At 37.7% G+C, this 21,991-nt stretch overlaps 1 protein-coding gene across 16 annotated transcripts in view; it reads right to left on the reverse strand.

Moving 5' to 3' along the window:
- baiap2b (BAR/IMD domain containing adaptor protein 2b) overlaps nucleotides 1-21,991 on the reverse strand; it is a 55,252-nt gene that overhangs the window by 20,882 nt on the left and 12,379 nt on the right. For 5 of the 16 annotated variants that reach the window (XR_014608882.1, XM_084134331.1, XM_084134341.1 and 2 more), the window contains exons 3-7: nucleotides 17,628-17,714; nucleotides 7,381-7,392; nucleotides 6,432-6,493; nucleotides 5,840-5,911; nucleotides 3,469-3,606 (exon numbers count right to left, since the gene is read on the reverse strand). Coding sequence is in view for 15 of the 16 variants with exons in the window: in XM_084134331.1 (XP_083990457.1) it covers nucleotides 3,469-3,606; nucleotides 5,840-5,911; nucleotides 6,432-6,493; nucleotides 7,381-7,392; nucleotides 17,628-17,714 (371 nt within the window). In the remaining variant the exon portion in view is untranslated. Of the gene's footprint in view, nucleotides 1-3,468; nucleotides 3,607-5,839; nucleotides 5,912-6,431; nucleotides 6,494-7,380; nucleotides 7,393-17,613; nucleotides 17,715-21,991 lie in introns of all 16 variants that reach the window. The other 11 variants (XM_084134339.1, XM_084134345.1, XM_084134332.1 and 8 more) reach the window with 3 other exon arrangements.

The following is a 21,991-nucleotide window of genomic DNA, read 5'->3' on the forward strand; positions in this document are numbered from 1 at the left end:
GCATCTTACAGTTACCAAACTGCCCCTGCACTAGTTAGTTTACACACACAAGAGTTTCAGTAGCAATGCTGGCAGTAATTTGCTTTATTTTATTTAGTGGTTAAGTAAAATGTATGAAAACTAGTGTTTTATTTATGTCAGCTTTGATAGATGTTTACTGCAATACAGCCTGAGGCAATAGGTTCATTCATGATTTATTTAAACAACTTAACTATGTAAACTATATTTTCACCATCAGACATTAAAAGCATAGGAGTTAAGTGCTACTTGTGAAGTAGCTAAAATGATCATCCTCAACCAAGCAACAGTAAACACTCTTTAAATAGCTGTCAGGATAAAAACACTGCATTCAACAGGTTTACACACTAGAGTTGGTAAACAGGTATTGTACTACTGCACTGTCATAGTGTGTTTGTATGCTGGGCAGTATGTAGCCGTATGGCTCACTGTGGTGGAGTCGGGGTAAATGGGTTCAGAAATCATATTCAGATCAAAATTCCTGCACTATGTGCCTTTAGTTTGGTACCCAAGGGGAATACAAATGTACACACATATACACGCACAAAGATGATGTAACGTGGGTCCATATCCTACACTACTGCAGTCTGAAATCATAAGCGACACTCCAGTTGAAATCAATCTGCCTGCCCTCCGTGTGGCCTCATTTTAACACGTGCTGAATATGAATGCAGGATAAGATTGCAGTGCGCCATCATTTCTGTGCATTATGATTCCTCAAAGAAACAAAAAGAGAGAAATGAGTATATTAAATTAGTCACGGTATTAATATTGGCAGCAGTTCTGTGGGAGAACTGGAACGTTTCTCTTCAGTAATCAGGGAGGAAATTGAAACGGAAATTGAATTGTTTCTTATATAAAACAAAACCTATATTATGTTTTAACAACTGTGAAAAATTACAAACTTCAAATTGTAATAACAACAGCTGATTTACAGAATAAATATAATTTTTCCAGAAAACATTAACTAGTATATTGCCATTTTTGGGGCAAATTTTGATTTTTTAAAAGGTTGATGTTTAAATTTGATTTTGTCTAAATAGATAAAGAATTTGTCATTTTACAAGTGAATTTAAGCATCATATTACACAATATTACAATATTGAATTGTAAAATATAAATTGAATTTAAGCAATATTACAGTGTAGAGTTTGAAAATGGATATTGATTTGGGATACAAAGATTACATTTAAAAATTATTATTTTTAAAGATTAACTTTTACCTTTTCTGACATCTAATGCTCACTAAATCTAAATGAAAAATGGGGTTAACAATCATGCGCAATTAAATATCCAACATTGGCAAAAAAAAAAATCTAATTATAATCTATAAAAAAAACCCCTCTAATATCAGCAAATAACTGTCTTTGTAAGATATTCCCTAAGGCTTGGTGTAGTGTGTTTTGCAGTTTTCTGCTCACTCCACAGCAGGATGCACAGCAGGGACCATGAGCCCCACATGTAAAATTCATCCATGGTTCATACTGAGCTGCTAAGTGGAATGAACACACTCACACACCTATAAATAATTGACAAAAGCTATTACAGAAAGAAGAAAAAAAATCACATTCATTTGACATTTAAGAAATCTCTTGAGAGAGATGCCACATGTAGGGAACCATGGGAAGGGTTTACACATACACAGTGTTTTCTCAGCTTTCAAATCTCAGCTTTCACAAAAAACAAACAAAAACAATAAGATCCTGGGGAGCATCTGGGGTTTATGGGCTGGAGCCAGAGACGTTTTGACTTGCAGCTTCAAATATCGAGGCACAAGCTAAACTAACAATCAGAATGTAATTTCCATCTGTTTTCTAAATGCACTTCTTGCTTCAGAGCTGCATACTTTAGGCCTTTGATCATTGGTCAAGAAAATAAGTACATCAGAGCCTCTGTTTCTGCTTGGAACTGAATCTGTTGAGGTCTATGGAGGCCTCCTAGAGCTTTCGTTAGACTTCAAAACAGGAACAGGAAGTTGCCATCACTGTGTTCACTTAATTCATTTAAACAACCCACTCATCTTCTTCCTTTCTGTGTTTTCTCTTATACACACACCTGTGGAGTGTGTTTAAAAGAGCCCACAGCGTTTTACGCAACAGCGTGTTCCCACACCACTATGAGGAGCACACCTACAGCTAATGGCATGAACTGACCCCAGGTCAGTCCACAGCATAACACTCCCACTTCCCCCTGACCTCACACCTGGTGACGACGGTAGTGAGAGGCGTATGTTCAAAACAAACAGCAGCCCCGACAATTCAACCCCCGTACAATGAGGCCTCTGTGAACAAAAGCACAAGGACACCACACACAATGAAACCCACACAAAACAAGTACAATATTGCATGAAAGGGCTTCAGCCAAACAGAGTGAGATTTTCTTTAGCACCTAAAAAGCCAAAGAGACTAAAACTGGAATGTTTTCTCTGTTTTCACAGCTTCTTGTCTGATTCAGTGCAAAGCAGGAGCATGAAAAGAGCAACAGCATATCATAAAGGAAAAATACACTTTTAAACATTTATAACCCCTGTAGATCCATAACTCATGAAATTCTGAAATACATTCTGAAAAAATGCCTGTGCAAAACTCGCTGCCGACATGGATATTTTTAATGAATCTTTCAATCCAACTGATTAATATTTTTTTGTTATAAATAGTATTATAATTGTAACAAAACAAAAATATGTTGGACAAAATTGCATGAATTGCCAATGTAAAAATGTGATCATGTGCATGTTTCATTTCTCATATCCTCTCAAGTGTGTTCAAAGGTGTATATAACTGTGAAGGGAGAAAAGGGTGGATTTATGGAGATTATTTATAGAAATAGAGGGATTTATAGAATTCCCATGATATTCAATCCCAGCAGGAAGACTCATATCATGGATTGCACACACATCAAAAACAAATTCAATGCCTAAGTTCTGGAACATTCCAATCTACTGCCAAACTCTGAGCGTAGGGACATACATTTTTAAAGATTGAATTGATTTATGCTTACTCATTTTAAAGAAATACTTTATCCAAAAATAAATTCTCTCATCATTTACTCAACCTCATGTTGTTCCATGGAACAAAAAGGAGAAAACATGAAGAATGTACTGGAAACACTTTTCCATGTAATTATAAGAAATGGGGACTGGAGCTTTCAAGCTTCAGAAAGGATGCAACGCACCATAAAAGTATCATAAACTTCATACGACTCATTTGTTATATTTCAGGTCTTCGGTCATATTAAAGAGCTTTGGACGAGAAACTAAAATTGTTTGGGTCTTTGGAACAACATTCTTCAAAACATCTTCATTTGTGTTACACAAAAGAAGGTCATATGGGAATGACATGAGGGTGAATGTTGACAGAATTTTTACTTTTGGTCGTAATTAGTCCACCAAAAAGTGACTACTTAAAAGTAATTATCTTTGTTGAAATTTGAAGAGAAGAGCTGACTCACCTGCATCTCCTTGTCTCCATATTTGGAGGGGTTCTTGCTGCCCTGACTCTTCCTGCGCAGTTTCTTCAGTTCGGCCTGGCACTTCTCCAGACTCTCTCCTTTACTTTTGTGTTCCGTCTGATATTTCTTCAGAGCTGCCTGCCAGACGAAATAACACAGCTCTCATCACAATCAGCAGCTAAGAAAATTCTAATGGACAAGACGAGGAAATGAATGGTCGTATTTCAAATATCTATATCAAGCTTCTATTCCAGAAGAGTGGATGAATGCCAACTAGAATGGAATAAGATGCGGCAGTATTCTTGATAACTTTATTCTCAGGACATCCTGAGGTTTAAAGGTTAAAATAAATGTTTAGAGTGCCCATCGTGAGTCAATTGTTTCTTAACAATGCTTAACTGAACTGAATCCAGAATCGAAAAGACCTGAAGGTCGTCATGTGTTCTTTACTAATGGGAACTTGGCTGAGTTGGCCCAATAAGGTCTTTCATTGTCCTCAAAGTGTCTTCCCAGAGCTCCCTGCTTCATGGATTCATTGTGTTTCAGACCAAGCCTCTTTGTTTCCCCTACTCTTCACTGCCAAAGCCTTCTGCTTCATTTGACTGAGCAGTTTTATTTTGCATCCTTGCTATGTGTGGAACAAAAAATCATGGGAGCATAGTTAATTATGTTTGTCAATGCTGGAAATGAGTGACCGAAAAAAATGGGCCTTTGATTTTTTTTTTGCAAATAAGCTGAGGGTCAATCTAATGCATTTACAAACAAGCCTGTTAGAGACTCAGTAAGAAGACTTCACAATCTGTGTTGCTGAAAGCCTCGTTTCAGATGCTCCGCTGATCTTTCATGCATATAAACAGACATATAAACAGACTTCTCTCAAGTAGAAAAAAAAGATCACTTTTCCTAACACAGACGAGAAGACTAGCCTTTTAGAAAATGTTAGTGTTAATGGTGGTAATACTCTCACTTTCATTACATGCAGTAAACTCAGTTATTGCATTTAAAAGAGACGGTATTTGGGAGCCAATTAGGAGAATAAATCTAGTTATGTTATTGGAAGCGACTATACATGTTTTAAAACAATTAAATGAAGAAAGAGACAACCCTTAACTTTACTGAGTTAGGTAAAAGAGAATCTTGAGAGAAATACATTTTTGTGAGTGAAATCCATTCATTGCGATCAGGTATTTCATGTGAGGGTGAAAGTTAAACACAGATTTCACAACTGTTCAAGTTGCTCATGCAGATTCGCCACGTTGACCAACAGAAAGCTGGAAGTGACTTCATCTTAAGTGGTGCTTTATGCATCGCTACACTATTGACAATTTTTTTGCGGCCAAAATTTCAGCATCATTTTACAAATGTGACCGTTCCTTAAGTAAGTGTCTGTGTGTGCTTTAGACTTGTAGTCAAGACCGACCAAACTGAGACCCAGACACTACCAAGACCAGAGGGTATCGAGACCAAAACCAAGACCAAGACAGACCAGGTCAAGACCAAGTCGAGACCGAGACCGAGACCAAGTCGAGACCGGAGGAAAAAAAAAAAAACAGACTAGTGTTGAAGCTACGCAATAACTTGTATGAATTCAAGAACAGCAGCATACTAGGGTTCAGCCACAGTTTACATTCAATACATATTAGACGGTATTACTTATTATTAACAATACAGACAGACCATGTCATGTGTGTGACTGTGAGCTCACTATAAATGTTTTTGCATACTGGGTGATATGTGTAGCAATTGCATGACAGCTGTTACTGCACTATTAGAGGATTGAGACTCCCTTAACTTTTGTGTACTGTTGAGGACTGACATGACTGGTACTGACTGGTTCATCTGACAAAACATCAAACACCTCCAACACCATCTTGCTCCTCCAACTGTCTAAAGAATGAGAAATATGTAACCAATTGAAATTATACTTAATGTGTAGATGAAATCGTAACATCAAATTAAAGATACACAAGTATAAACTTGGATTAGGCCTAATGTTTAGTCAACACAACGGAGATATGCAGATGATATTTTAAAGACCATTTATTTAGTCAAACACCATCTTAAATATAATACTGTAATCAAACAACACACACACAGATCAAATATACAAATTCATCTAAACAAATGCAAAATACAAATACTAAATATTAATACATCAAAAACTGTACATCAAATCGGTGTGGGCTCATGTGTTTAAAAACGCTCATAAGGCTAAATCCCCCGACCAATATGTCGGTCTGAGACAGCGAGACCTAGACAAGACCGAGAGATCCGTGACCAAGACAAGACCAAGACCAAAGACCGACGAGGCCGTGACAAGACCGAGACCACGTAAAAGTGACATACAACACTAGTGTGCTTACATACTTACATTTAAGTAGCGAACATCCAATTCCACTTTTTTCTCCAGTTCTGTGAGTAGTTCATTGTGGAATGATTTCAGCTGAAAATTACAGTAGACAAATACAATTTATATTATACAGTACAACAGACCAGCAATTTTCCTCTCATATGACAAACATTCATTCTGCATTTGATTACACATTTAACACCAAACTCAGTCATTAACACTGGACAAAGTAGCCTTACAGAACCAAAACTGATGTCCTATCCATAATACTCCTTTGTTTACTCCTTTTTCTGCCCTGTTATCATTTTCAGAAGGACTTAGATATGGTTTGTTTAACATCTGCAGCTGTGTCACACAGCACAGGAAAGTCTGTGTTCTGTCTAAGTTGGTGTGTTTACGCATGTGACCATGGGCTATTGTCCTCCATGTATATACGGAAGCGTCTGAGTCGATGTGACATTTTGAGACGCCACTCCCTTCCATTTCCTTACCCTGGAGGCTAATGTGGCCTCTTAGATACAACCTGATTGTCTCAGTCATGTTGCGAGAAAATGTAATGAGAAAATGTGAGCCTATGAGGCAATATGATCTTCATCACATTAATGATACTCACCATGTCCTCTAGCTGCATTTGGATCTGTCTGTGAACCTCCGCCATCTGAAAAAGCACATCCCCTTGAGAGAGAGAGAGAAGGAGAGAGAGATAGAATAAATAGATGAAATTGTCATTATAATACTTTTGCATCTGATATCAGAACATCATGCAGTCAGACAAGGGTGCAGGGAAGAGAAAATAAGGAGGTAGAGAGAAAAATTATGAACAAATTATGAAGGTGAGCTGACAGTCAGAGCTGGCGCCAGGGCACATTAGGGGGTGGGGGGCCCTTTATATTTCATGGGGGGGGGGGGGGGGGGGGGTCAGCGGCAGGCGAAATCACACATTTGTAATCGCTTTCGGTTGCGTGTTCGTCTTTAGTTTTGTTTTCGAATTTGATCGTGTGCAGCGGGGAGGGAAGGCACATTAACTCATGTTGGGGGGGGGTTGGGGGGCATGGCTCACGAATGCCACCCCTTGGCGCTGGCCCTGCCAACAGTCAAGCTATAGGTGCAAGAAAGAATCTGACAAACATGAAAACTCAAAAAAACAAAACAAAAAACACCACAAAGTGTTAAACCATATTGTTTCATAAAAAAACAAAAACAAATAAATAAAAAAAATGAGAGATCACACTGAAAAAGTAATATTAGTCTGAAATATTCTTCCATGAAGATGCAAAACAAAATAAAACATTCATGGGAAACAGTAAAAGCATATTGCAAGTGCATGTTTAATAAACATGAGAAACAAATAAGACTGAACAAAAAATGATAAAAAAGATGTCAAAAAGATCATGTTGTTAGCACACAGTTTTCTCATATCAACGAATCATTCTGTGGTACAAGAGAGAGAGGAAAAAAAAGAAAAATCTAAAGAAAAGCACAAATAAAGAGAGAAGAGGTGAATCATGCAGCCATTTGAGGCGTGTGTGTTGTGTTGTGTTGTGCAGTGTCGGGGTACCTACATGCTGCCTCTTCTGATTAGGCAATGCATTGTAAAAAAAGGAACAAAAGACCTAGTTTGAGCAGGAACAAATGTACAGAAGACCTTAAGACAGTAAGAAAGAGTGAATGAGTAAAACCTCCCCAAACACTAAATGCATAAATAACACAGGCTAGAGGGCTGCCCAAGTCTCATGGGCATAATATCAAAGCAGTGTTTCCTACACCACTATTTGCTGCTGAATCCATCACGCCACAGTTAAAAAATACAGCATTAAGCCACAAGGGCCATCAAAGTATGCAAGTGTTTTTAAAGGCTTTGAAGGCTCAAACTGGCTGGTGTGCTTATAAAGCCTCAAATCATATTACTCAATCAAAGCAGCCCTAAAACAAAGCTTCCATTCATTACATTAGTAATACACACTTCCACAGGGACAGAAATGATTGTAGAGCACTGCTGAGACATCTTCCTTCCATCCATCCATCCATCCATCAAACTGTTGTCTAACTCTGCATTAACCAGGTTTGAACTGGCTTGATAAAATAATGAAATAAAATAACAAAAAACGCACACACAGTATGCAACATAGAGGGCAGCATCAGCCGCAGACACTTTGAAAAGACAAGGCATTTACACACAAATCAGCTGTAAAAGAACAATGACAGACGTTCACGTTCATGCACTCGCATGACATCTCTCTACCTCCTGAACTGGTAATGGATGCAAGTCTTCATAGGGTTGTATATGTGGAGGCAACTCATCCCTCATCCTGTCATTGTTTGTGCTATGTATGGACGTGAATGATAACTCAAATTGTGCTGCCTGTTATTTTCCATATCACTAGATATTAAATACCTTCAATATCAATGCACACATTTATTTATATTTGAAATCCATGCACATCCCTCTGAGCTACTGAGCCACATACTACTGTGTTTCATAAAACATGACCCTGCCTGTCTTTGAATCCGTCAAGCTGGACCCGGGACAACTAAACCAGCCTGCAGTACATATCTAATCAAGCCTTCCCTTTAAGCCCTGCCTTCTGAGAAATAGAGGGACAGTCCGTTTTATACAGTTGTTTGAGTTCAAGGTCAGCAGACTGCATCCAACCAGTAACGTCCAACGAAACAGAGAGATTAATAAGGGTGGACATGCAAACACATATTACACATATGCTTATCTTGCTGTATCCAAATTCAGTCCATAATTTTTGTTGTGGTAGAATGAAAAGAATTAGCATGACAGGGGAAGCAGGCATGAATGTGACACTTTCTAAGGTACCAAACAAGAATAGCCATTGTTTTCTACTCAATTAAATATTCAGAAAGAACTTCATTAGATATTATGGGCAAGTGATTAATTTGATAACATTCAAGTGACAATCCTCAAGTGATAATACTCAAGTGACAAGATTTAAAACAAAAAATTGTGGTTTCTCTTTCATAGCTCTGAAGATGTAATGGGGATTACATCTTCAGATGTAATAAAACATAAAAGTATCACAGATGTTTCCTCAAAAAATCTTTAGGAGAAATAAACAAGGCAATTGTCTAAATAGTGATATAAAATTAAAATGGATAGCTTAGATAATTTGGCCTTTGAGAAATTTCTAACTGCTAAGCAATCACATCTGAGCACAATTTGTGACTCTGTTGAGATGTCTTCTGAAAGGCGTTCTAGGAGAAACAACTAAGATATTAAAAATCATCTGTGATTTTTCTTCCTATGGGTATACTATATCAGGTTCATATAAAAGTGTATGAGTGACTGGAGACCCGCTGCTGCTGACCATGCCCTAGCCTCACCCAGTTGTCCCCAGTCCAGATCTCGTCTGTAGGTCGACACTCTCATTTCCTGTCTAAGTCAGCACAATGGTCTGACACCACTCCCCGTCCTCATCCTTCACACCCCCGAATCTCTCTGCTGCAATTCAGCCGTGCTCGGCAGGGCTCTAAGCCGCTTACCAGTAATCAGCACGGATCACAACATCTGCAGCTTTGAAAGACTTAAACATATTGTTGTCCGCTCTAAAAGGGCCAAATCAATTAAGGTACAGTCTGAAGAAAAACTGGGGCATAGTCAGCACCCTAAAAAACTAAAAAACTACTAAAAACATTTTGGCTTGTTTGACAAAAACATCAATCATCAGTACATTATTTAAATAAAGCACTGAGGACTTAGTAAGGAATAAATACAAAAAGATAAAGAGCTTAAAATGAGAATGATTTTTGATTTGCTGCGCACAAGTCAACATGAAACCCATTTTATTTTTGTAAAATGATACTTTTCAACGGACCCACGCACATGGCATGCGAAGTGGAGGTCAAAATATCATGGCCACGAATTAAGAATTTGTTCCCACAACTTAATTTGTTTCCTTGTTGGCCATAATTTAACTAAAGCGAGGGAACAAATTAGTACAACGTGACCATGATTTAACTAAAACAAGGAAACAAATAATTTGTGGACACTGGACACAAATTAATAAGTCATGGGAACGAATTCTTAATTTGCGCTCACTCTTTTTTTTTACTTCCACAAGTCATGTGTGGGGCACACAAAGTAAAACAAGATATTCGAGAGAAAAAAAAACTTGGATTGTGACTGAGAAGTGGCCTTTTTATACCATGGTTGGCGAAGTACTACAGCAGCATCTCACTGGGTCAACCTAACATTTTCAAGGGAAGATGAACCCCATAATCTACTCTCATCAGAAAGCAAGTGAGAGAGTGCTAGAAAACCTTCTTTTTCCTCATCTTTTTCTTCTTTCTTTGTCCATTCTTCTGTTGTCCTGTCTCTTATTAAACTAACTCAATTTTGTTCTTAAATTATTTTACTCTTACTGTGACTTTGAAGTAATAAACACCAGTGTTGGGTTTATTATAAAGCACACAGATGGATGTGATAAACTTTAGTGCCTTTGGACCAAAGTCTCCTCTGCTGAATTCTCCAATACACTGGAAGACGCTTTGCAGCAGAACTTTTATCATTAAAAATGACATAAACCTAGTGCACAGCTCTTTCTTTCCACTAAGCTCACATGTGGTTGTATATCTATAGGCAGAACAAACAAACAAAACAGTCAAACTGATCCGTATGCTTCAATATAATAATCCAGCCGTATTTGAATCTGTAAAACTCAGTGACCCAAAACGAAATGCGTTGATGCCTCATTGAGCTTGAAACTCCTAAAGAATTGTTTTGCGGACAGTACTTGGTGGCAGAGGACTGTATACATGACTATTAGAGAGCAGCTGATGAGGTCGTAATGGAGATTGATTACTGCAGCAGAACAGATTCAGGGAGGGGTGTTGTGGGTTGGATGTGCTGGGCAGCCAAATTCATTTTTATCAAATATCGAAGTAACATTATTATCATTGTCCATGACTATTGAACTTTATTTAGACCAATAGGTGGCTAAATAATGAATAATTTGAAGCAATAGCTTATGAGTATTAATTATAAAACGTCTCCATTTCCAAACCTAGTGAGCTGCCTTATCTATACCTACATAGATGTCTACCTTCAAAGTAAAATTTAACCTCATAAGCAACTGATTTAGAATGCCCTACATTGGCAGTGACTAATTCCAATGGAGTTGGGCATTAGAATGTTGCTAAGCTAACAAAAAGATACTCTAATGAGAGTTAAAATTCAGAGCACACCCATATTTTGAGTAAAATAGCAAATTTATACTTTGCAATATTCACTTTACAAATCAACACTCATCTGCCATTTTACTATTATTATTACTTTATTTTATTCAAATTTGTATTAATTTTGAGACTTGCCGCAATTCATTCTAGGATATTTTATAAGGCAAGTACCTACATGATGCCTTAAAATGCTGTCTAAGTAGGTAGCTCACTAGGGTTTGGAAGGCTTACAAGTTACAATAACATAAATGTATTAATGTTCATGACTCATTAATTTGTCTACCTGTGAGAAGATGAAATGCTCTTAAAAGAATGTTCTCCAATAGCAGCTCTGATGCAAGTCACAGCAGTGGATCCATCGCCAAGCGACGACTCTGTTTGCAATGGCATCTGTAGCAGCAATTATCAGCTCTGTGATTCATTCCTCAGAGGTATTTGAGCCATTTACCTTTTTTTGTATGTGTGCTTGTTTGTGTGTGGAGAGAGAGATACCTAGGGGGTGAGGCAATGGCTTTCAGTGTGGTGAGGAAATACTCAAACCATGTTGTAACACTACAAATCCCACCTAATTGGACTGAAAATGAAACTTAAAAGGTGAGAGTAAGACAACCCATACTTGGAATTTGTCCTCTGCATTTAACCCATCTAAGTTAGTGCACACACATTAGGAGTAGTGAGTAGAGAACACACACACTGCAAACCGTGGATACACACACAGTGGGCAGCCATTTTTGCTGTGGCGCCTGGGAAGCGATTGGGGGTTAGGTGCCTTGCTCAAGGGCACCTCAGTCATTTCCTGCTGGTATTGAGAACCAGACTCTCTAACCATTAGGCCACGACTGCCACGAACTTTGTCTGTGCCAACCTGCTGCTGCGCTCCCAACATCAGAATAGAGTCAATCACATAATAAAGTGCTATTTCAACTGTTCCTGTGGCGAGCAGGAATTGAAGGTTTGAGAACTGAGAGAGAGAGGCAGCTGTATATATCTATACAGAAAAATATTTCCACGGTTCTTAAATGTCTCGTTGAATGTTTATTTCCTTTTTTTTTCTTTTTTTTCAGTTTATGGTATTCTATTACATGTTTTATTGTATATTCTGCACTAAACATCTGACCATCTTAACTATTATGTAAACCAAAAAACACACATGACATGCAGTGCTCAATTTAATTGTGAACATTATGAACATTGTTTAATATTGTGAAATAACATTGCTATTTTAAAATAACTCTAGGTTAATATATTTTAAAATGTAATTTATACCTGTGAGGATTACTCCAGTCTTCAGTGTCACATGGTCATTCAGAAATCATTCTAATATGCTGATTTGGTGCTCAAGAAACATTTCTTATTATTATCAGTGTAGAAAAACAGTTGCTGCTTAATATTTTTGTGGAAACCATGATAGATTGTTTTTAGGATTCCTTGAATAGAAAGTTCAAAAGTACAGCATTCTTTTTCTAATAATTTTTTGCAACAATATAACAGTGTAAAAGTCTACTCTTTACTTTTGATTCATTTAATGCATCCTTGCTGAATAAAAAGCATTAATTTATTTTTAAAAAAAATTGTAGAAAAAAAAATCCACATTTAAAATTGTAACTTTTTTGTAATATATACATAAATCAATCGCTTAAACGTGTTAAAGAAGTGTTTTTATTCCTTCGGCTAAAATTATTTTATTACTTTATTCAGTCTGGTCAGAAAAGGCTAATGGTTTTGCAGATGTGTCCAATTTTTCTTCACTCTAAATTAATTTAATGAGTGATTTAGCCTTCTCCATAGATGAAAAATAACATTCATTGTGGTGTGCCACAGTAGCAAAGAAACCAAAGATTCAAATGCTCAATTTTTGGACAGGAAATCCGATCTGTGAAGCATATTTTTAAGGATTTATTTAAATAGCTTATCAAAAATGAGACCGGATGTGTTGCTGGAGCATTTCAGTTTGCACCAAGATTTACCAGCATTAATTATTCAAACACCCCAGAGTTATTTTGTGACTACAGCCAGAGCAAGATGCTTGCAGACGCAATTAATCGTGTTTATTCAGAGAACACAGTTGCCTTCCTGCAAGCATTTGTGCTTGAGCGAGAATATCCAGGATTTAGACTAATTATCAGCACAAACAGTTGTAATTTGATGGAAAACTCCCAAAGCTTAAAACGTGAGAAGACAACGACCTACTGGTATCTCACATCTATGACGACTGATACCCCTATTTGGGCAGGAGGAACAGGAAGCTGTTTATTATTCCTCACACTTGTGCAGCACTGAAAAGGCAGACAGGGGAAGCTGTTTTTGGAAACACATGACATCACCAAGGAGGCATTCTGGGACTCTAAATCCACAGCACGGGCCGCATTCACATTACTCTTGCTCTCTCATTCTCTCTCTAGCGGAACTTCTCCTGTTAAGGCAAGTGCTTCATCTATTTTTAGCTCACGGCTCCCTCTCTCTCCTCAGGCCGGCTGCGTTCCTGCATCAGTGCGTGGGCTGACTGCGGGCGTTGGGTGATGCGATACGCACAAGTGCTGCATTGAAGAATCACTGTGCATCTCTCTTCACAGTGAGAGATCGCAAGTTATTCAGAGTTGAGGAAGCGATGAAGAGGAAGATAACAGCACTTAATGAAATCTCACCATGATCCACTACCCCGAGAAAGAAGCTCTTGCAATGATATAAAGGAATTTCATAAATTTTGATTACTTCCGCTCATTTAATTTTATAACTAGACTGATAGGATTTAAGCCTGACATCATTATATATATTTTGTAAATCAATTAGTGGGTGGGTTGCATGACTGACTATAGTTGATTTAAGGAATATTTTCCTCAAAAATAAGAATTCAGGCATCATTTACTCACCCTCAAGCATAGCCCTCAAGTCGTTCCAGTTTTCTTCGAACTGCATTTGTTCTTTTAGTCACATGCCCAAAAATGACGCAAGGGCTAGAAAATTACAGAATTTTCTTTTTTGGGTTACGTCTCCTTTTAAGGAAATTCTGTATAATTGGGCTGGTTTTAAGTTCATCTGATCCTGATTGCATTTTTTTTACAGTATAAGATCCATTCAAAATAACATTTGTGTCATAAAATCACAACACTTATGGTGGGAGTTAGATGTGATGCCATGTTGCTTCATTTAAAGACAACTTTTCGTAGAGGATAAATATTTTTTAAAAATCACAAAATTAATCAAAAAATTAAATATGAATATAAATACAAAATAAATATATGTAATATAAATATAAATACAAATCATAACACAGGCCTGTTCTACATACATAAATTAGTCAACTGCACTAATCAACTAGGTTGTTGGATGACTAGTCGACATCCATAAGAAATAGTATAACATGGTGGACAACAAGTGCACACACACACCTCAGGCATGTGAACTGTGCTACCCATTATGCTTTAGGTCTTACATTATTAATGCGGCCCCTGTGGTGCACATCCTTTAAAAACCCTCCAGTCCATCTCAGAGACATGCTAACAAGTCCATGAAGACAGGAACATCTTGAAGCTGACTGTGGTGGGCAAAAGTGCTTCACTGAGATTGTGTGACTGATTGTAAGGTTTCATGGCTATCACGATGATCTAAGGCCAGTGAAGCCTCCCATCTTCAGGACTGCCTTCCTTATTGCATACAATTATACTAAAGCCAAAAATAAGTCTGCATCAATTAATAACCCTGGGTTAAGACCTCACTTAAGAGATTTATTTAGGCACGCAGCAATCAGGTTGGGTCCACATGGCTGATGCTATGGTTCCCACGTGCTTAAATGCATGCACCCTCACCCACGCACGTCTGCATGAGTATAAATTCATAACACAGACTCATTCTCCCTGTGGCCAAATTGGATAAAAGTTTCCACTTCATGCCGATGTTCTCTTGCAAGCTCTTTCAAAGCCTATGGCCCCTAACTAACACTGACATTCAACATATACTTACAGAACAGACCTGTTCTTAACAAAACCTGTCACACAAAGAGGAATATACACACTTCTTTGTCTTGCTCATGGAAATCAATCATAGTACTCACTAAGACAACAACCAGACAAAGGAACAGGTATGTTTTGTGGTTATGCCATGCATCTGGTATGCTCTGGAATACCATGTGAAGGGAAAGATACTATGGCACCTTTTATTAGTGTCAAGAAATGTAAGACAAGAACGAGACAGAAAATAACAGACACATGCAACAAAAGTGGGAAGCACTGTTGATTAGATACTTATAAAATATGTACCATATATACAGCATTTTTTTTTAAATATGTTTTGGCTTACATAATCTTTCTTTGCTAATAAAAAATGAGAAGGGACTTCTGGGATTGCCAAATAATGAATAATTAAAAATAATTATTTACTGTTACTATAATAATAATAATAATAATAATAATAATAATAGAACATTTTTGCAGATATTGGGCCAATATTGTATCAATATACCGTGCATCCCTAATAAAACCCACATGATAATGGTGATGTACAGAAAGTTAAAAAAAAAAAGTTAGTGCCTGGTTGTCATTCATTGAAAAGAATAGGCACAGACAAATGACATGAGCATTACTGGAATAACTAGAAGCATAAGATAGTTAATACATATGGGAGAGGGGAGTATGCTGATTTAGTCTGCAAAACAGTTTAAAAAACAATATATTAGCAAATAATAACAAAAATATTAGTAAACACACAACTACTTGTTTGGGACACATCCACTTCTGTATTTTCTGTATTTTATAAAATCTCTATTGATAGGCACTTTTCAACATTATAAGATATTATGTGCATAATCATAATGCCACACATGCATATGACATTAAGGCATAAAACAAACATAGACGTGCTGTAATTTGTCTAGTGATGAAAGTCTCTAGTGAAAAGGCTAAGAGACTTAAATTCTCATAAAACTTTTCTCATTAAACTTTTTCATACAGAGATATTGCTGCTTTTTACAATGCTGAGACAGCAGCAGAGAAATAGCTCTCCTGCAGCCCAAAATATAATCTCATAAGGTCTCCAGCTCGGCTGTACTGTTTAGATATTGAGAATGTTGTAAATCAGGTAACTAATATCAGGATGAGATGAAGCTGAATTCATTCAAATAATAGCCTTTTAATCATCAAATTAGAGCTGGTATCGTGATCTCCATTGAACATGTATTCAATGAGACACCAGCAGTGAAATGAGAAGGTGAATGCTCAGAAAAATGATTCTGAGATAAATAATGGAAGTATAACCAGCCTCTCCCCTCCAGTCCTCTTTTAAGATAAACGTCTATTCAAATTTGCTGCTGCGACACTGATGTGCTTTTAGCATCATCTTGAAGAATGACAGATTATGCAATAGATTCAACAGCCAATTCTATCAAGAGTCTCACATTCCACTGAAGTCCATCTAATCAGACTCCAACTCTACCCAGAGAGATGCACTGGACACACAATTGGACAAGGATTGTTTGTTTGAAGTTGAGCACTGAGGTTCAAACCCACACTCTGAAATAAATTTCCCTGTGGAGATCAAGAAATCTAAAGTCTAACCTGATTTAAATCAAATGATATTCAGACTTACAGGTCTAAAATGCTCTTTTCAGCAAGATACCAATAGGACAGAACAACACTTCCTGGAAAGGTAAATGCCAAAAGATTTATTTGTACTGATATTTGGTGCATCCATTGGTTGCTATAGTGTTTACTGCACAGTTAGTCACTGCTAACTACAAGGCACAGTCACTTGTAAATAATGAATGGACAGCAGCATTACTGAGGAAAGAAAAACATACTTGTACTGTGACTTCATACATGTTCTCTAAATGTCATCTCAAAAAGGGTTCACATTAAATTTTTCATCATAATTCATACAAGGGCTGGAGCGAAAACAAATGATTCACAGATGCCCTATTAAAGCACAAAACTTCATAGTGTATTCAAAATTTACATTCATTTTTAATTGATTAAAAAAACATATGCAAGGCAAAATGTTATAGATGATAAACGGCGTCGTGATGTGCAAAAACTTCCACTAAACCGAAATATTTAAAGAATATGACTTTACCTAGCAAAGATGGGACAGATGCCATCTGAAGTGGCATGCTAAGAAGAAAACAATTACACAAACCTTTTCATATGGTTTCAGGTACTATTAATGCATTGTTTGTTCTCATGCACAGCTGAATGGCAAAGTTTAAAGTCATGAAAGGGCAGAGCAGGTAACTAGATTTTCACATTTTACTGCAAAAGAAATGCACACTTAGACTGTTCGTAAACAGTTGAGATGCGTCAAGAATGGTTTTATAATCTCATCATGACACCCTAAATCTAAATCCTAATTGTTACATTTGGATGATTATTCATTGAGAGACAAGGAAATAAGACAACAGTATAGAATGAACATAGTGCAAACCAATCACCAATGAGCAAATTAATGAATCTGCAGAGTGTGTACATTTGTACATGTGTGTTATGTCCAAAGATACAGTCTTAGATATGCTGTACTATGTACTCATACATCCAAAGCCATTCACACTGAAACCATAAGTTATTCTCTTTTGCAATCCCCCTCCCAACTACAGGGGCCACTGCAGCTACAGTCTATAACTCACCAAGATCCTTAGAGCCGTGACTCTCGCTGGCCAGCTCTCCCATCCGCACCAGTGCGTCGAAGTAGCCTTTTGCTGCAAATGTCACACCTGGAAACATGGAAGCATTGGGGACATAAGAATCGGGGTTGTGCTAACTTGCTGACCCGAAGCTTCCCTCAACCCACAGGTGCAGCATCTATGAAAACAGGAGTGGTGGATGGGAAAGCTTTAAGCTCTATGTTCTATGATGTCTCGGCCAAAGAACTGGGGAGGTGGGGGTGGAGCTTGTGATTGGTGAGCAATGAATAGCAAAAGTACTATTACTTTAAAATAATATTAAAAAAAAGTTTGATACCCTCCAAAACTTAACATTCACATCAGATCACATCAGCGCATTACTGAGAGCAATCACTCATTCTGTGTGAGGTCCCACCACAGGGACAGCTGTGCCTCTTCTGCATCACCATGGAAGAGAAGGGCTGGCTCTGAAACAGGCTCTCTCGGAGCCAGAGGATCATGGCAGTTTAGCGAGGCGGGAGAGTGCCAAGAAGCACAAAGTATCTTGGAGCAAGGGAAATTTAGAACCAGAAGGTACTGAGCAAGTGGTTAGCGAAGGTTAGCATGTGTAGCAGAGTAGAATAGGCCAAGTTCTGCCTTGACTTCATTTGACAGACTTCATAATTTTAAAATCAAGTAAGAATCATACAGACCGACACAGCATATTTAATTTGATGCAAATATAAAAGGCTATGAGAGATAGAAGTACATCCAATATGTTGAAGGATCATTGTTGACATCTAATTTTCATTGCATTTTTTTGAGGGCTTTTTGTCCATTGGAAATGTTTTGTAAAGACTTTCAGTTTTCATTAGAAGAACAATCAACACCATGGTACATTTAACTATATTGCCTGAAACATATACTAAATATGCGAACACAGACATTTGTCACAATGCACGTTTATTTCGTTCATTGTTGCGTCTCTAAATCCTGCAATTCTAGGGATGCACAATGTATGTGTTCCAGTACTGGAAATTGAATTGTGCAATAGGGATGTCATAGTGAACATTTTTTACAGACTTTTCACTTTCGTGTAGGGAGCGGCAGTATCTGACCGCACATTTACACTTTATGATATTTGTTAATGACGCTCAGGATCTGTTGAGCACCAAATCCTCCACTATCCTGTCAATCATCTCAAGCAATTTCTCAAATTAAAGTTTCTCAATTTCTCAAATTCTCTCAAATAAAAGCAGACTCCTGCTGCGACTCTGCAGCTCGTGCTGTATGGAGCAGAGCAGACGCTTTCAGTAATTGTAATATCCTTGGTCCAACTAAACTAAATGGTTTTAATTGTATTTGCGGTGTTGTGGCAGGCAAGTAATGTAATCGGTGTATGGCCAAGCACCGTGTAACACCGGTAACACTAAATACCGCAGCAAGCCTACTGTGAATGTTCATCATTTTTACATTTTAATATGAGCTTTGTCACCATCTTACTTTGGCATTAATCATTAAAACACTAAAAAATGAATAGCACTGTAAAACATTGTAATCTTTAGCAAATCTCAAAATTAATATCCATTTTTCATCTGTAGCCTACATTATAATGTTGTGACGTCTAAATTCACTTGTAGCATTTAAAACATTTGAATTTAGTGTTTTACTTTGAATTTATTTAGAATAAAATGATGTAGAATTTTAATGTGAGCCATTTATCAGTTATCAGCCATTAAATGAAAATGCATCAACACAGTGAAAGTACACAAGCATTGCTTTCTCAGCATTGCCACATGTACTTGTGTTGTAAGATCTAAGATCTGTTCTCTGACATTTTAAACAGACCATACTTCTGTCCCTAACAGACTTGTTGACACTCACATCAAATTAAATATGCTGTATGGCCATCCCAATTCAATGCAGAAGGAGTGTTTGGGTGGAGGTGGTTAGGCTACACCAATGGCAGCCCAGTCACATACGAATGTATAGACTTATTTGCTAGTGTCCACACAAATCCCATGCTCAGGATAAGGTGCGTCCTGGTTGTGAGGGATTAGAGGGGGAAATCTGGGGGCTTTGGTGCTCCAGCGGTTAGGCTGAGTGGTGAGGGGTAAAGAAACGAGAGAGGCAGCAGAAGGAAAGAGGATTACAGAGGTCTGAAAAATAGGACAGAAAGTCTCTCCAACCATCTCTGAGGAAACACTGATCAGCCACAAGAGACAATCTAAAGTTAAAAACCACAGAAAAGCCCAATCTATACCCTGTTATCACGTTGTCTATATGCGATATTCTCCAGCTTAATGCATATAGAAGTCTCCATTGAATACAGATGTTAAGGTCTTTGGCCACTAATTATTCTTATTCTAATACTTTTTTTTAACTTCCTGACCCTTTCAATCCTTTATTTCTAAGAATCCTCCAACATTTCCAAAAAACAGGCAAAGGGGGAGATACTTTAGGCTTAACAGCTGCTTATGCTCAACATAATCATCTACTTTAGGGCATGCAAATGGGCCTCCAAATCTGCAAGCCACTGTTGAACATTTGCAGCCAATGTTTCTTTTTTGTACTAAGATATTTCATTATCTTCAAACAATCTATTAGTTTTACTATTGGTTACTTGCATTTGCCAAGCAACCCAAAAACTTGCTAATGCCCAGTGGCCACCATTTGTATCATTAGTGGGTACTGTGGAGGGTTTCCACTCTGCTGCCTGCAAGACCTGGCATATTTACAACTCCAGCAAATCCCTATGAGGGATTCTGCGAACCTCCATAGATCTACAAGGATGGGAGCACAAATCTCACACTAGTTGGGTCTATTTTTAACTTTATCTCTCAGACTTCACACTCTCGCACACATACACACACTCTCATGGTCTATCCTCCAGAGCGTTGGTCTTTTTCTTGTATTTTCTGCCTCATAAAATATTAGATGGACTCTGGAACGATGAGTGAAATTATTGGTTCTCTGCAGTTCTTGGCACAGTGCTAAAACTACAGGGATTTGTCCTGAAACTTCTGCCCGGTCCGTGGGCCTAAACTGAACACAGGAACACTGTACACATCATACCCTGAGATCAGACAACGTGGCACCATTATTTACCTGATTATAATGCAAATCCTATGAGTTTAGCATCTGTTTAAAACTGTAAATCTCCCTAACAATGTAATCTAACCAGAAGCAATGTTTTAAAAGGGACAAGTAATTTAAAAGTTATCTCTTTCTCTTTCAAAAATGTTTCTAACCAGCCACGATCGCGATGAGTGACACCAGATTTTGCCTGCTAGTTGTTGTTGTTGTTTTTCTTTACTGCAGCGCGCCATGTAGCCTCACACACACCGAAATCTCCCTGGACTGAAACACTACTCCTCATACATATTAAACATCAAACACGGATGAGGAGACACTGAAGAGACCGAGAATCGGATATTATATTGGATATTAAATAACAAACTGAAAAAGCATGAAAATGGTTTGTGTTCTTATTTGTATGCTTAATTGTGCTGTGAGAGCAAGAGAGTGCACAAACGGCGGAAACTGTTGTAATTGGCTGTTTTGTGATCGATTAGGTCACTTGTTTGATTTTCATCTTTAGTATGGATAGACAAACTGCTTGTCATCTTGTTGTGTCGCACCTGGTTAGGGTTTGTCAAGAGTTTTTCAAGAGTGATCGAAGTTATAAATGAGACAATGTTAGTAATTATTATTCTCAGAATAAAGCTTTATGAAAGAAGCGATGCAGTAAAGGGCATTTAAGTGTTGCATTGAACACCAAATAACTGTGCTACCTATTGTCGTTTTTGCCATACTTCGTCCTCCTTGCAGTGACATACAGTACCATTCTTGTCCTGAATATACATCTTCGCTGTTCCATTTTCGCTTTCTTTGCGGGACTGTGTCTGCTCCCAGAGCTCTCTCTGGCCTATTTACGCCTGTTCTCTGTTCCATTTTACTCTCCCTTCCTCCCAGTGCATATTTTTTGCTCTGAAATGCCTACGTCCTTGTCCTTGCCCAGTCAACATCTTGAAAACACACACAGAGGTCCGTACATCATCGGGTGTCATGTATGTGTTACATGTATGTGACAGCTCTGGAGATGCTACATGCATGAACCAGATGGAAGTTTAGGGGGTTTCAGGGTGCATATGGATTTAGACATGTAACATTCTATGACATCGTTAGTACAAAGGAACGGGAAGCCTTCCGCCCCACAAACATAAACATAAATTCTTAACAAACATTTAACAAACATTTAAACAACATTCTACTAGATTTCTATACAATAATTTGATTGGAGTTTTTATATTAGTCGTGAATGTGTATGCAACCAAGGAGTGTCAAGGAGCGGAGCTCCCCATAAAGCATGAATTTCAAGCAATTTC

This window comes from Abramis brama (genome assembly GCF_963993115.1).
Source record: "Abramis brama genome assembly, chromosome: 14".
Classification (NCBI taxonomy): domain Eukaryota; kingdom Metazoa; phylum Chordata; class Actinopteri; order Cypriniformes; family Leuciscidae; genus Abramis; species Abramis brama.